The sequence below is a fragment of the Protomyctophum bolini genome, assembly GCF_963924005.1.
Source record: "Protomyctophum bolini genome assembly, chromosome: 24".
NCBI classification, from domain to species: Eukaryota; Metazoa; Chordata; class Actinopteri; order Myctophiformes; family Myctophidae; genus Protomyctophum; species Protomyctophum bolini.
Window position 1 is genome coordinate 7,338,434 of NC_137885.1, and position 17,104 is coordinate 7,355,537.

Genomic DNA, 17,104 nt, shown 5'->3' on the forward strand with positions numbered 1-17,104 from the left:
GGTACTCAGTAATGCTCATTATAAGATGGCACCATTATTTACTTGAACGTCATGTCTCGGAGGTGGGCTTTGGACAGTTCCGAAATCTTCCTACCGGTGACATCATCGATGGGGATTCAAAGCTAATAGAAAGCTTCCTGGAAAGGTAGCCTACTGAAATAGGAGACTGTTTTGTTGCTTTCAAAAAAAGAATACGTCACAGATGATAAACTCCACCCATCTGGTACTCCACTGCGGATAAAACAAACACTAAATCATTAATTTACTCATAATCTTTGGCCCATGACGGACGGCTTCAATAAATAATCTTCTCATACTTTTCATTTTATTTTTTATTTCTCTTGCACTGGAGACGAGGCTGGCAGACACTATTTATGTACAAAGCCAACACATACATCACTGTTCACTGCAGAGAAAGAACTTCGGTTGACGTCACAAACACTCCGGTAAACGACGAAGGCTGGGCTGAGGTTTCTACATGAGAGCATATTTAACCACATGAACCCTAGCGCTCCTAGGCCGAGCCACTGGAGTCCCTAAAAAGCCCAGTCCACACCAAAGAGTCGCAACACAACTAGTTACGACTTGCAACCAGTTTGCAATAACTTGCAGTGGTCTGAATTAGCCCGTTGCAGGTCAGCGCAGTTTCGGGATAATGTTGCAAGTTGCTGCAAATGGTCGCAAGCCAAGACGAATCATTGGTGTGGACTGATCTTAAGGGACGGCAGTGGCTTAGTAGGTGGAGTGACCGCCTGGGGAAAAATAAAGCAACTTTCCTGGCACGACATCCTGGCTGCGTGTAGAAGTGTCCTTGAGCAAGACACTGAACCCCTAACTGCTCCCGATGAGCAGGTTGGTGCCTTGCATGGATTTCTCGGCTGTCGATCTCTGAATGGGTGAATGTACTGCATATTGTAAAGCGCTTTGGATAAATGCGCTATATATATATACACACCTGTACAATTTAACAAATGCACCATTTTACCTTTTCTGGTGGAAATAAAAGCGTGTAGATGTGGCGTATAGAAGGCAATACTAGCAGACCTAGTATAGTGAATTAGACCCCAGTGAATTCAGTATATATAGGGTATAAGTGGTTAAACAAAGTCCTGTTTTGCTCCATTCACTTCGAGTGGAGCAAAACGCAAATTCTGTCTCCACGTTTTCGCGAAACCCCAGCTCTGCTCGTTCAGTACAGTTTTAACACAGATGCGCGCGCGCACACACACACACACACACACACACACACACACACACACACACACACGCTCTCACAAAACATCCACAGAGACGTTAGTGTCTCAGTTAGCCAGAGGATCGGAGCTCTCCACCAATTGAAGAAAGACAGAGTGCTAATACGATTAGTTCAATATGAATTCCCATTGAAATAAGGGGGTCAGACACTGCCACCATTTGTACCTTTTTCTCCTCTGTAAATATTTGTATTAGTTGATGACATGTATAAATGTGTTAATATTCTATGTCCCCAGTACTTTCTTTTGGTGTTATCCTTTTAGCCTACATGTTTTACTGTACCTCTGTGCTGTTCATAATTGGACTAATGAGGCATTCAATCAATCGGATGCACCGCTCTGCTGCAAAGTCCGATAGTGGTGGTAGGTGGAGGTCTCCAAACTATCTGGTTACGCGAGACTACACAGACATGTTAAACGTGTATATGGCATTCACATGCTTTCTCAAAGTCGAACACGCACGCACGTGCGCGCACACACGCGCACACACACACACACACACACACACACCCACACACACACACACACACACACACACACACACACACACACACACACACAGCGCTATTACTATACTTGTGACGACATCAGCAGTTAGGAGAACAATGTCCTCAAATGACTCATTTAAATTGACATTTTTAACCCCCCCCCAACTCTAAAGCTGGAAAAAAGCCGATGGACAAGCTCACAACGCGCCGTGCTGCAACGCACTGTGAGCTTGTAGATCAGCTATATATATATACATTTTAAAAGAAAAATAAATACATTTCTCTTGTGAGGACCTGCAGGGCCATTGCATGGTTCTCACAACGTCTGTTTCTCACATTCTTATACGGTATATACTTGTGGGAACGTTTGACCCTCACACGTATAGTATTAGCAGCTAACACACACACACACACACACACACACACACACACACACACACACACACACACACACACACACACACACACACACACAAGCCTATACTACACCCAGGAATCAGGGGAGCCGGTGTACTTGCTGGCCCTTTGGGAAGGCCTCCGAGTGGTGGAGTAGAAGTCCACATAGTTTGTGTTGGCTTTGAGTCTGAGGGACTGGCTGCTGTAGCCCTCCGGAGAGGGCGTGGCCAGGTGGTCGGGGGCGTCGTCGTCTTCGTAAGGCTCCTCCTCCCCTCTGTAGTCCTGCGGAGACGACAGGTACATCCTGTAGTTGTTGTAGTTCTTCCTCTCGGGCTCGTCGTAGAACGGCTCCGGGTGCTGCATGGGGTGGGAAGGAGGGTCAAAAAGGGTGGATATTATAAAAGCAGAACCTTTGTTTATGTCTAATCTCTAGTCATCTGTTCTGTATGGCATGTAAATGTATTTATACATTTATTTATTATTTATTTATAATGATCTGTATGGTATGTAAATGCAATATAACGTATTATACACAGGAGAGGAAGGAGTGGCCAAAGAGCATTGACCACGCCTCCAGGTCATAAGTTAAGTAATAAGACCTGGTACCCTGTGTCTGTTTTAGTATGACCTTTGACACAATCCTGTTTGTGGTTTGGCACAGATTCAATGTCTCCCCTGAGCAAGCAGGCAGGCTCTATTAGCTCAGTGTTAAAACTTGCACAGGACGCCAGTGTTCAAATCTGGGATAGAACAGGAAAGTTCAATAGTGTTGAGTACAATTTTGAGGTGCTTTTAATTTACTTGAAAATGTACATTTATGCTCTACTTACTACATCTCAGGCAAATGTTGTACTTTCACTGTACTTTTCAAGTGTAAAATGGGACATTCTGCATGATATAACTTGCAAAGGAATGACAGGGGATGAGGTGGACGTGAGTCAGACTGTAGCAGGACATGGGGAGTGAGGTGGTCTTTACACGAGAACGGCAGAATAAAGTATCGGTTGCTGGTGTCCCTTTAGACCTCAGGAGGTGAAAACGCAACAAAGTGAAAACACCTTCCAGAGTGGAAATCTTCGGGAACGCCGTTTCCTCCCCTCTTCATGTAAACAGGCAAAACGGTGAATCCGCAAAACGTACGAAACCATGGCTCACGTTGGCTCACAACGCATATGTTTATTACATTGATGCAGAGTTCCTCCGTGAACAAGCCTCTCTATACTCGCCTACAAAGCGTTAAAGGGGGAGCTACCTGGTTCTTCTTACCACCACCCTAGTGACATTATAGCGTTTTCATAAAGTGTGTGTTCTCGTGTAAAGGGTCAATAAAAAATGAGAACGCAACGGGACCTTTGCCGTTTTATCTGGAGATGGCCGCCGTCTAAAAGAGGCCTGCAGTCTGCAGTCCTGACTTGGGGAGATCTTTTGTAGATGAGGAGAGAGAGAGAGTTTCATACCTGAGCTCTTCTCAGATCCTCTCCAGACTGAGATGAATACGTCCCAATGAAATATGGACTTTTCTTCTCAGAGCCTGAAGCGGAAAAAAAAGCACAACACATCAATACAGCGAGAGCAGTCTGCTCAATTCTGACTCGCAGCCAATGAATGTGAAAGAAAAAAAAAATACAATAAAATCCTGTTTATACCTCAGCTAATAATACTTGAGAGGAAGTTGCGATGCCATGAGCACTATTGGCAATACCGTGCTATACGCTAACGGGTCCTAGGCGCAAGGCCAACTGTCTAATACTGTAAGCATGAATGCACAAAGTATAAGCAGGTCTTCTCTGGCTTATCGGGAGAAGAGAACGCGGGAGTCTATCCCCTTTTTCAACGATCTAGACTTCTTAGAAATGGATTTGCTGAGGTGGAGCTCAGCAGTACTCGCTGAGTGCTGAGTTGGCGCCGGTGGCCCAGCATCAATCCAAAGGCGACGTGTGCTCTACCGACTGAGCTACCCCACGGATGGAAGAATTCATGAATATATATACGTACGTATTCACTTACACCGATGTGTGTTGTGTGTTCGAGTCCCTTTCATGACGACCTTTGCTGCATGTCTCTCCTGTTCTTTCTCTCTCTCCGTCTTCACTTGATACTCTCAATAAAAAGGCAGAAAAAGCAAAAAAACTAATCTTAAAAATAAATTTTAAAGTGAACACTTGCTTCTCACCAGTGTACTGGGGCTTGTGTAAACTGTTGTCCGCGTAGTAGGCGTGGAGTTGCATAGATGACTGTGCCCTCTGGTAGTTGGAACTGTGTCTCCTGATGCCCAGCATGGCTGGAGAGGACGTGGCACTGCCTCCTTAGGACAACAAAACCAAACGATAACAATTCATTACGATGAGAACAATTGTCAGCTACTGCCACAACTTCACCTGATTTGATGATTGGGACGGGGACGGGGGGGACACCAGGGTCTCTCACCTGATTGGATGACGGGAGACATCTGCAGAGGGCTGGTGGGTAGAGTTGGTTGTGAGCGGTAGCGGTCTCGCTCGAGTGTCGATACAGGAGTGATGAAATGGGTGTAGTTCCAGCCATCCTACAGGAACACAGTTCATATAGTTACAGTACACATTAGAGGTGCAACAGTTAATCCAACAAAATCAAGTTTAATTGATTTTAATTCAAAACGGAATCGATGGAATAATCGCTACGGTATAGTTGCAGCTCTCTATTACACATCTCCAATCCATCTCTCTAATGTATTGTTAGGAGCATTACATAATGTCTTAACTTTCCCCCCCCCCAAGAGTTGCAAAGTATAATTGGAAGGGAGCCAACAAAACAAAACAATACATTAAAAGAAGAGAAGGAAAATACAGTATGTTGTCGCTGTCTGGGTGGAAACCCTGTATGTCCAAAAGGTAGTTATTATTTCACAAGCTCTTACTTTTCATTGGTTCAATATCTATGAAGCCCAAGAGACAGTCTTATCCACTTTCACTTTAAAGAATGTTCAGAAATAGTAGATCTACAAGCTCACAAAGCTCTGAGATGCGTATACAATGAAGTATAGGACATGAATTTACAACACAAAAACAAACAACAAAAACATTGAAAGTTGAAATATGGCGATACAAGGTTTCTTTATAAAGGGTAGCATAAACTCCAAGATAAGTTAATCCAGGGGACTGTATAAAGCCTTATTGGGTCAATATTACATTAAAATAGCATTGCAAGGAGAACATCCAAATCAAATTACTGTCGACTGTAAATAGCAGCAAACGGGGAGCTTCCAGGATCAGCGCATAAATAGATCTGGAGTTCTGTACGCCTCGTTCCTAACCCCGGCAGCTCGTTATTCAATCAGCCTCCCCGAGGAAGCATGTTGATAGAATCAACTCCAACTCAACTGCTCTTCATTGAAGCTCTTTAACCCATTAAAATGTTTAGGCGCCGGGAACCCCTTTTGGTGTTAGCATATCATGTCACGCTTTAGCTATTGAAAAATATTTAAAGAATCGTGAAAAGTGACATGAAAGTGTTTGATAACGACTGACATAGAAAAAAACAGCTTTTTCGAGAAAACAGTCAGGATTTAGAAAGACATTTGCAGAATCGTTCCCAGGTCAAAATGGGTTAATCTACTGTATAGGCTTAACCCTCTAAGACCCAGCGTTGCTTTATAGCAACAATTATATTTTAATTAATTACTTAATTATTATTATTTTTTCTGTTCTTTTTTCACCTAAACGTCATCAGTGATGTTCATTGCAATGCCATTGCAATGCCATTGGTCATGATACTTGCATATAAATACCCCCCACAGAGGCTGAAATTCACACAAATTAAAAATGTCTGTACTAATAAAAGTAAGTAAAATAATTGTAATATATGTTTTTTTGTGATCATTAGAATGTCTAGAACATGTTTTATTCATTATTGTGAAAGATATCCCCCAAATGTAAATTTATTTGTAGTATAATTATGTTAATTGTTAATTTATTATATTATTATATAATTATTATGCATTTTTCATCAAACTTATTTTTTTAATTTGTTTAACATATATTTTTTAGTCTTAGTCATAGTAGTACAAAGTAGTAGTAAGACAGACAGACAGACCACGTGCCCACACTAAAACAGTATTAGTTTGGCTGCAGACCTGTTTATAGAGACTCCTCAGCTCTCTATACTGCCACATAGTGTTCAACACCTGCGCTGCTGCCTTCACCACCTTCATAGAATACCTGGGACAGGGAAACACAGACACATAGACACACAGAATCACCATATAGACATAATTAGAGATCATATGATCGGTATAGTGTATCGAAATCGGCCATATAGATGCCATATCGGTTATCGGATTGGTCTCAAAATATTCCGGTTAATTTTCACCGATATTGACGACACAATAACAACGTGACCGTCAATGGCTTTGTATACTCGCAGAGCAAGCCAGTCTCTGTCTCTTTAGCAGTTTCAGCTGTTAGTGGGGACGGGGGGCTTACCATGTACTTTCACCAGCAAAATAATATAATGTAATGTAATGTGATGTAATATGATATGATCTAATATAGTAATATATCCGCCGACCCTGCAAATAATTGGAGATCGGATATCGGTCATAATTTCAATATCTTGGCCCCCGGGCGGTTAGCTCAACTACTATCAACAAATCAATATTGTGCATCTCTAGATATAATGGCATGCTTCACTGTTTAATTCAGTCCCTCTCAACATTTTCACATTCAACGACCCTCAGTATGACGTGCGTTTAGGCCCATTTGATATCACGAGGAGGAAGCTGATTTGGAAAACCCCCAGTCCGCCCGGTAACAAGATGTGCACATGCACGCACTACAGTGAGGGACACGCGACAGTGTGATATTTGAATTAAGTGAAATCACTGAATATACTTTTGACCCATTTAGACCTGAGAAGGATTCTACAAAGGTCTTCTAAATCCTGACAGTTTTCTGAAAAACCCATGTTTCTATGTCAGTGGTTCTGAAACATTTTCATGCCAAGGACTCCAAAGAATATTGGCCGCCGACCCCCATCTGAAAATATGTTGTTCCAGGGACCCCCCCAGACGCAAAGATTTGAGAAAGGACCCCAAAAAATATATGTAATTGGCCACTGACCCCCATTTGAAAATGTTGTTCCAGGGACCCCCCAGATGCAAAGATTTGAGAAAGGACCCCAAAAAAATATATGTAATTGGCCGCTGACCTCCATTTGAAAATGTTGTTCCAGGGACCTCCCCCAGACGCAAAGATTTGAGTTAAAAACGTTCACTCTGAAATAATATATTCAAACATTTGGGCCACATTTTCACGATTTTTCAAAAATAGCAGACCTACAAGGTCGCAGCACGGCACTCGGTTGCGGCACTATGAGCTATGTAGATCTGCTATTTGTTCAATAGCTAAAGTACAACATATGCTTATAAACACCAAAAGGGGTTCCCGCGCCCCAAAATGGGTTAAGCGAGAACCATGTAAATACTAAATACAACTAAAAACACATGCACCCGGCCCTACTCACCCCTTGCCCCGTCCCTTGCTGATGTCCACCAGCTTCTCGATGCCTCCGCTGTCCGCCAGGGCCTTGGCGTTCTCCATGTTGCGGCTGGTCACCTCGTGCAGCGTGCAGCAGACCGACGCCACCGTGTCGTCGGACAGCATGGACGCCGGGCTGGTCCCCGGCAGGCGGTTCACCAGGTCGCGCATGGCATACTTCCCTGCGACAGGTGGCGGGGGGAAAAAAAAAACTAATTTGTTTTACTTAACCCCATTCTGACCTGAGATCAGATTCATACGAGGTTTCCACTAGGACACACACTGGTCTGATGAACCCATTCTGACCTGAGATCAGATTCTAAAAATGTCAGTCGATTTTTCAAAAATAGCAGACCTACAAGCTCGTAGCGCGCCACTCGGTGGCGCGCTATGAGCTTGTAGATCTGCTATTTTTCAATAGCTAAAGCATAACATGATGCCAACACCATAATGGGTTCCCGTTCAGAATGGGTTAAGCAAAAATGTCAATACCACAATGTAGAAATACTACACGTTTTCATGCGTATGAAGATGTTTTGAAAAATAGCAGATCTACAAGCTCACAATGTGTCGCGACGCGACGCATTGTGAGCTTGTAGATCGGCAATTTTCAAATGGCCAAAATGTATACGCAGGGCTGAAGTGGGTAATCTACAAAGTAACTATAGTAACTAAAGCTGTCAAATCAATGTATAGAGGAGTAGAAGTAAAAGTATTAGATATTGGAAAGTACAAATACCGTAAGTACAGTACTTAAGTGAGTTACTTTCCACCACTGCCTACGTGTGACGGAACCGAGGGGTCATCAATGTGTTTTACACGGACACAATATGTCCGTGGCATAATACTCAATTACTAGTGAATGCCATTAAGTCTCCAGGTCGTCTTCAGAAGGTGTTTGACATGTAGTTATACTACGACACTATATGCATAATATATATTGCACGGTCCAACAACTAGTACTAGTGTGGTTCTCAAACGTTATACTTGCAAAGGACCGCGCCGTAACTCTGAGAGTGTATACAGAATGGAACCAAAGTTCAAAGCAATGGTCCAACAATATCCAGTACAGTGTATACAGCATTTAGTGTGTGTGTGTGTGTGTGTGTGTGTGTGTGTGTGTGTGTGTGTGTGTGTGTGTGTGGGTGCGTGTACGGTATGAACCTATGAGCTCCTTGTTCCTGGTGTCCAGGGCCATGTTCCGCAGGGCAGTGGCCACGGAGCACACCACCCGGTCGTTGTCCATCCTCAGCAGCTCCACCAGGATGGGGAGACCTTTCTCCTTACGCACCGCCGCGCGGATGTAGGCCGAGAACTGCACACACACACACACACACACACACACACACACACAGCAGCTTGACCTCTCCCCAAAAAACACAGAAAAACCAAACATTTGTGTGTTGTTGTAGAGAGAGAGAGAGAGAGAGAGAGAGAGAGAGTGCTCAACGGAAGAAATGTTTTTATGATGATAATTATGTTCAAGACCCCAGGAAGAACAGCTGCCGTGACTCGCAGTAAGCTAATGGGAATCTAATAAATAAATCAAATCAAAAATCAACGCACGCATCATTTCATTACAGGGCTCCCTGAAATGAATCTCAACCCATCAAAAAAATAAATGAGGCTCTTGTTTTATGGAACATTGAAACGCACAAGCAGACTACACACAACAGCGTTTTTTTACCAGAAGGTGAACTCCCCCAATTGAGTGTTCATTTGACTCTCGTAGTTGCAAATGGGGTAAAATGAACACAAGGATTTTACAGCGCAAACTTTAAGTACAATAGAGGGTATGCGCATGACATCATCATCATCATACCTGGAAGTTATGCGGGAACGCCTACTATGTTTCTGGCCTTGACAGCCCATACATCCAAACAGAAAAGTCCTCTCTGATTGCATTAAACAACATTAAACAATTTTAAACTCACTTTTCCTGTTGCTTTGCCACTCGATGGGCCATTCACTTTAAGCATGCGCATACCCTCCATACTGTCAGAACAGTCCAAACTGTGTCCCCGAGGCACACTTTGTGTGCCATGTGACAAATGTAAAGTTATGAATTACTTCTTAAATTATTTCCGCAAGTCCGGAAGCAAGGATAGGCAGACATATATATGTACAAAGTCATTCTTATTTAATTTTCCCCCACCTGTTTGTATCCTGTGATGTTTTTCTTTTAGAGTCAGGGTTATTTAGTTTGTTTCCGTCTCTCCTACTCTGTCTCTATTTCTGTCCCCTCTCTTCTGACGGAAAACTATACAAAATAATGGAGCACACACACACACACACGCACGCACACACACACACACACACACACACACACACACACACACACACACACACACACACACACACACACACACACACACACACACACACACACACACACACACACACACACACACACACACACACACACACACACACACACACACACACACACACACACACACACACACACACACACACACACACACACACACTAACAAAACTGTGAATAAAACTGCTACTTAAAGGACAACTTTAGTTTTTTTCAACCAAGGTTCATGTTTTAGGTTGTTATTAGAGAAAGTAAAAGATGAGTGTTAATCTTTTTTCATTTGCTGCTTCCTTTCGTTTCATTCGATGAATCTGATCTCAGGTCAGAATGGGTTAAAGCAGTGCGGGGTTCGACTTGTTGTTTACCTTCCAGTTCCCCGCTGAGAGGTTCTGCAGGGACCCCGCCGCTCCCTCCAGGGTGGCGGGGTTGGAGCTCTCCGCCAGCAGGCTGAGGTGGGGTTTGACCACGGTGGGGTGCCACAGCAACTCTGCCCCCCGCAGCTTCTGGGAGAAGCCCGGGATGGGTCCCATACCGTCCCACTGAGGGGAACCGACGTCACGTGCCGCAAAAACACACAGGGGGACAACAAATAAACCAACAACATTGTTGATGCTCTTATATCCACCGCAATGGTATACGGTAACAATGACTGGGAACGATAGATTGAGATCCACGTTTCTACATTACCTACAGACAAACAAATATTGATCATTTTAAAAGGTCTAAGAGCTATAGGTTGAAGTCCTACTGTGTTACACAATTAATGCTCTTTAGTGAGGCAGAAAGTGCATGTTCGGGATGCCAGTTTTATCCAGTCAGGTCAGGCAGGAGTGAAGTGAAATTGCAAGTGATGAAACAAATGTGAAGACAAAATTCTAAAGTGATAACACTGGAAATGATACATGGATACCGTCTAGTTGGATGTAATTGGCTAACCAAAATGAAAACAGAGAAGAGGAGAAAAAAATGACAGGTAGACCACCTGTAACTGAACAACAAATACACTATAGCAGTGACTACTATCAGAACATAAAGTTTGAACCTTTAAACAAAGGTTGTAGTGCCTAAAGTCCTATACTTAATGGCACTACTGGTTGCCGACGGCCAGGTGGAAGCTCTTACGTGTGCCAGTAGAAACTGATCTCCAAAACATGTCCGTTGAGTTTAACTTTGCTTTATTTTCCGCAGTCATTTTCCTATACAACATACAGATAGAATAATAAGAAAGAAACTGTAACAAACACAGGGGACCAGCCCTCCTGAACACAGTAGAAAACTGTTAGCCTCTGCCGTCTGCCACTGGCAACACCTGTGCCTGATGATTAGCAGCCTGCTTAAATACCTGGGCTGGCCCAGACACTGACCAAGCTGCAGTGACACTCTCAATCAACAAAACATTAGGTCATAATGGCTCTTACAAAGGTGTTTTCGTTTGCTTTGACAAAAAGAACCACAACACAACAACGACACCCATTTTTGTATACCTTGTCGTCGGCCCAGCCTCCTCTCTTCCGGCCTCTCCTTCTCTTGCCCCAGCACAAGTAGTCCAGCTCCTTGCCCGGAGACGAGAAGCCCAGCAAGGCGTCCAGCTCCTGGTTCCCGAGGAGACGAGAGGAGGGCATCTCCACCTCCAGGCGATACGAGAGGTTCCGCAAGGTGCAGACGCTGTTCTCCACAATCTTGAGGCACGCACGCACACGCGCACACACACACACACGCACACACGCACGCACGCACACACACGCACAATTCATTTTCATAATATTATCATAAAAAAACTGGTGTTCAGGAGGAATGTATACACACATATATAGTATATCGTCACTGTCGAGTGGAATCCTCATGTTCGACGTTGTAACTTTTAAAGACATTATTCACCTTTTCAAGTCGGCTAGATTTGCTACTTTTACAATTGACACTCATGAGTGGCACATTTATTTACAAAAAAAACCCCCCAAAAAAACCCAGATTGCATTGCTTTTATAATAAAATAATTTTATTTGTGATTTTTTATGTCACTGTTATGTAATGATGCGTCTTGGAAATTATGTGTATATAGCCTTTGGAAAGCCTGTTTATTTCATTCATATTTTCATATTTGAAAAGGTCCCCCCATTTGTAAGGGACCGGAAATGAGAAGCACAGCTGAGTATATGACAAAATACTGAAAAGCTCACAGCAGCAAGAGCTTATAGGCTATTTTTGAATTTTATTTTAAAATCTTGACGTTTTGGAATCATTTTGAACACAAAGCTCCTCTCATGGGAGAATCCATGGCACAGAATCCTTTCAGATGGGTTTCCAAATAAAATACACATCGATTAGGATTAGGGGGTCCTTCAGTGGCTGCAGCGGCGCGGCGCGGCCAGCAGAGGTCAGTGTTACCTTGCTGTCGTAGTCGGAGGTGTTCACGCAGGCTTTGAGCACGTAGAGCAGGGAGTCCACCAGACCCTCACAGCATCTCAGCTGACTCCTGGCCTCCTCCCCCGCTGAGCTCAGGTTCCTGAGACACACACACACACACACACACACACACACACACACACACACACACACGTATGAATGTGTGTGATTTTCTGATAACTGTATGTGCTGCTGGGTAGATTAACCCTAGCTTGGCTCCAGCCCTGAATGGCTATAGCCACGGCAATTAAAATCTATACAGTATGTGCTGGCAATGGAGTGAAACTAAATGAAAATGCAGTGTCAGGCTAAGATTAAGCTATAATAATAATACATCATCATTTTTCATCACTGAATAATGCCTGTTTTATAGAGTCTAAGTAACTACAGTGGTAACCGTGAGTAGATACTAGATATATGTAACTTTAGTTACTCCCCACCACTGATCACAAATGAAACATGACTCTTTGAATTTCCCTCTGACTCATTTTGCAATTCGTTCAGAGTGAGATGCAGTGCCACCGTGCTGCCACAAGGTGGCCGTGCAAAACCTGCCCGGATACAGAACGGTGGGGCCAGGCGGCCATCGTCCAATAGAAGCGTTCAGGCGGGTCTGTTGAAAAGCAGACAAGGGGAGACTTGACTGCACAATGGTGCACATCTGCACCATCCGTACCAGCACAGTGGTACCATCTGCACCATCTGTACTATACCAGCACAATGGTACCATCTGCACCATCTCTACCATGCAGCACAATGTATCATCTGTACCCACAATCCACACCCTGACGCCGAGGTTGGAGAGAAACGCGCACTCAAATCATTCATGTAACTCCGAAAGTATACGAATGTTACCTACAGGTCCATTTGGTCACATTTGTACAATTTAAAAGTTCGAAATGCTCTGTCTGTCTGTCTGTCTGTCTGTCTGTCTGTAAGGGACCCTGAAATATACAAATACATATTATGTACAATGTATTTTGTAACACATGTTTGTATTTGTATACTACATTAATTGTTGACCGTTCGCAATCCTGAAAAAAAGAAAAACAAGTATCTTATACGTACAGTAAATGCACTCGTGGTGTTTCGAGATGGGCCCGTACTCACTGACATTATGTTTTGCATATTAACGTACATAATTAGCGTTCCACACTGCTGAGTAGGGGGAAAAAAACATAATGTCGCTGAATTTGCAAAATATTGTCAAATTGGCTTCATGCTCGCGTAACATTCCTGCGCCCCTGCACATACGGTAAATATGTGTATATGCGAGCAAGCATGTGTGTGTGTGTGTGTGTGTGTGTGTGTGCATGTCTCTCTGTGTGGTGTGTGTGTCTCTATGTGTCTCTGTGTGTGCGTCCATGTTGTCTGTGCGTGCATGTCATGTGCATGAGCAAGCGTGTGTGTGTGTGTGTGTGTGTGTGTGTGTGTGTGTGTGTGTGTGCGTGCGTGTACGTGTTATAGATGTGTATGCAGAGCTGTTATCTCCCTTATACTGCCAGAGCTACCGTAATGGGCATTAATAACAATCAGACCAATTTCCTCCCACAGGGGAAATTCAGTTTTCAGCTTCCCACAGCGCAGTGCTTCAAAGCAAAGGGTGCAGGTGTCAGTTAGGGGTTATAGGGCTTATAGGCTTCTCGCCCTGCAGGGACACCTCGACACATTGCCGGGGCCGGGGGGGAATCTAAAACCCGGATCCTCCTCAGACGGGATCGCTATAATATGCATTCCACTATGGCCATACTGTACATCTATAATATGCATTCCACTATGGCCATACTGTACATCTATAATATGCATTCCACTATGGCCATACTGTACATCTATAATATGCATTCCACTATGGCCATACTGTACATCTATAATATGCATTCCACTATGGCCATACTGTACATCTATAATATGCATTCCACTATGGCCATACTGTACATCTATAATATGCATTCCACTATGGCCATACTGTACATCTATAATATGCATTCCACTATGGCCCATACTGTACATCTCCAACAGCCATACTGTATAAGGTCCGTGCAGGATGCTACTGTATACAGTCCACAATGGAATCCACCCCCACAGCAATTATATGGACACTGTGTCCACCACAACACGGAAACCCGTGTTAACGCCCCCCCCCCCCATAGTACATTAGCCAATTATATTAGTGCTCAGAATGAGCACCTATAGTGCATGTAGGCATGTAGTTACTGTTCAGTGCATCTCAAGCCTTTTTGGATCAGGGCCCGGATGAAAAGACTAGGCATAGTCACGGTTACACGTGTGTAGGTCGACGATTAATGGTCACGCAAATAATTGAGGTTTCACGATTTGATTCCGTTTGTGGCATTGAAACATTAGAACATACAACGGAGGCCAATTACATAAAATGTTTGCGGTCCTTGACAATCACTGACATAAGATTTTTTTTTTTAGGGTTTGCAGAAAACTCTCATGATTTTTTTTTTGTTTTTAAGATATTATTTTGCGGCTTACGCCTTTTAATGGTTTTTTGAAGGGACAGACAGTATAGGCTGACAGGAAACGGGAGAGAGATGGGGGAAGACATGCAGTACAGGCCGTGTCGGGCTCGGGAGTCGAACCCGCGGCACACTGCGACTGGTCGGGTGCCCAGACGGTTACGCCACCGCCTGGGCCAACTGTCACGATTTTGTCATGACATTTGTGGAATCAGCCTCAGGTCTAAATGGGCGAATTAACCGTCCAAGTGAGCACTTACACCGAGATAGCCAGAGGTCTGAGAAGAGGGTTCAGCACCACGGCCAGCGCCAAGGCCGCCCCCCCCTCGTTAACGTGCCAATTCCACCTCTTAATCAACTTGCCCTGGTGACACGAGCGCTCCGTTAAGCAAGTGCTGACAGCTGCGCTGCATTGGTTCTTCTCACCATGGCCGTGTAAAGAAATATGGACCACGTCGGTTTTTACAGAGCCCTTTTGAAGCCTCTAGTTCAGCGCAAAATGGCTACCGCGACCAGTGTGCCATCGGCGTGAAGAGGAGCGAGGGGTGGGTCTTCGCTCAGTGTAATTCAATCACAGTCTTTAATTAACATCAATTTCAAAACATAATGGGACCATAAGTTACAAAAAAAAAAACGCATTTCGTGCCGAGTGAAAGAAGACTGGAAACTACCGATTGAAAAAGTCTTCATGAAAAGGTTTATTAAGGCAATAAATCCAAGTGTAAAGTCAGGGTCAATAAGTTCCCATTGTGACTTCAATAGAATGACATTTATTTTTTGCAACAGGAGAAACGGAATCAGCAGCAGCTGCAGAACTGCATGTGTTTTCATTACTTATGAGCATTTGTGCCTGTCGTAGACATGATGCGCAGAGCAAGTTCAGTCAGGGGAACCTCAGTGCAGAACGCTGCCGGGCCGTTAATTGGGGTCGCCTCAGCATCACGCTCTCATTCACATGATTCACTCAGCCAATCACACACTCACTCCATCTTCATACCGGCTATACTTTAACCGGAGGTTTGCATTCCTCTGCTTGCTGCTGCTGCTGTTTCCGCGTGCCGCTGTATACAAACCTGCCGCGCACCCACCTCCACCACCCCAGCTACCACCTGTCGTTTTGGATCTACTGTTTAGTTACGGTGGGATTCGGATTTCGGAGTCCCTATATGGCCGGGACTGATGCGGCTTGATCTGAGTACCTATAAAAAGCAGATCCAATACATCGCCGATACGATAATAAATATACTGCATTGCTCATCTATATTCAATAAATATATTATATTACATCCTTCTTGAGTTGTCTGACTGAACTTTCATTACTTCAAGAGTGAAACATTGCCGCCTGGTTCTGATCAGGCTTTGAAGTTTGAAACTATGACACACACACACGCACGCACATACACACACACGCACACACTAAACTGTCGGACTTGAACAGTCCTTGCCTCTGTCGTTGGTTCGATCATTCTTCACAAGTTAAACAGAGTGATAATGTTATAATGAGAAGAAAGAGAGAGGGACCGCAGCTCATGTATCCATCCATCCATGAGTATATAGAGCCGTCACATTTTAAGATGCTAATCGAGCTATAATGCTGTTGGTTTCCTCCAGGGATTTTTTTTTTTTTTTTCCCTTTTGTTTTTGGGTGATTGTTTGCATGCATGGGTTCCTCCGCATTAGGCTCTACTATACAGCCTGGAGAAGGAGGGATGTTAATTAATAATTCCCCCCTCCCCGGTATCCAGCGTCTATTATCAAGGTGCCCTTCATCGCGGCACCTAATCCCCACCTCGGTGCGCCAGCCGAGGTGCTCCAGTTTAGCCCACAACAAAGGAACGCATGCGGAACACCGCACCGCACGACGCCCTGTAGAGTACAAACGGAACCCAATATTATGGTTTCCGTTTGTACACTCTTCAGAGTTTGATTAAACCCATTTAGGCCTGACCTCAACATTTAAAAAAAGTTTTCTGAAAATAATATTTTCTCGATTTTTCAAAAATAGCAGACCTATACAAGCTTGTATAGCGCGCCACTCGGTGGCGAGCTATGAGCTTGTAGATCTGCTATTTTTCAATAGCTAAATTATAACTTGTTTAAAACACCAAAAGGGGTTCCGGCGCAAAAAGGATTAAATGTAGGGTAAGTGATTTTCTTATGTGTTAAAAAGCTCTATATTGTGATAGTACTGATTGCTATAGAGTGTTTGTTCAGAAGAGGAAATAAAATGTCAGGACGGGAT

At 43.8% G+C, this 17,104-nt stretch overlaps 1 protein-coding gene across 1 annotated transcript in view; it reads right to left on the bottom strand.

Moving 5' to 3' along the window:
• Positions 1 to 560: 560 nt before the first annotated feature.
• Positions 561 to 17,104, bottom strand: part of LOC308311504 (plakophilin-4-like) — a gene marked incomplete at its 5' end in the record, with an annotated part of 79,307 nt that continues 62,763 nt past the window's right edge. Inside the window, 10 exons of the mRNA XM_080758198.1 lie at positions 561 to 2,494; positions 3,595 to 3,668; positions 4,311 to 4,442; positions 4,565 to 4,682; positions 6,249 to 6,333; positions 7,637 to 7,832; positions 8,815 to 8,965; positions 10,342 to 10,515; positions 11,461 to 11,655; positions 12,362 to 12,479. Coding sequence (XP_080614324.1) covers positions 2,225 to 2,494; positions 3,595 to 3,668; positions 4,311 to 4,442; positions 4,565 to 4,682; positions 6,249 to 6,333; positions 7,637 to 7,832; positions 8,815 to 8,965; positions 10,342 to 10,515; positions 11,461 to 11,655; positions 12,362 to 12,479 — 1,513 coding nt within the window. The 3' untranslated portion in view covers positions 561 to 2,224. The remainder of the gene's footprint in view (positions 2,495 to 3,594; positions 3,669 to 4,310; positions 4,443 to 4,564; positions 4,683 to 6,248; positions 6,334 to 7,636; positions 7,833 to 8,814; positions 8,966 to 10,341; positions 10,516 to 11,460; positions 11,656 to 12,361; positions 12,480 to 17,104) is intronic.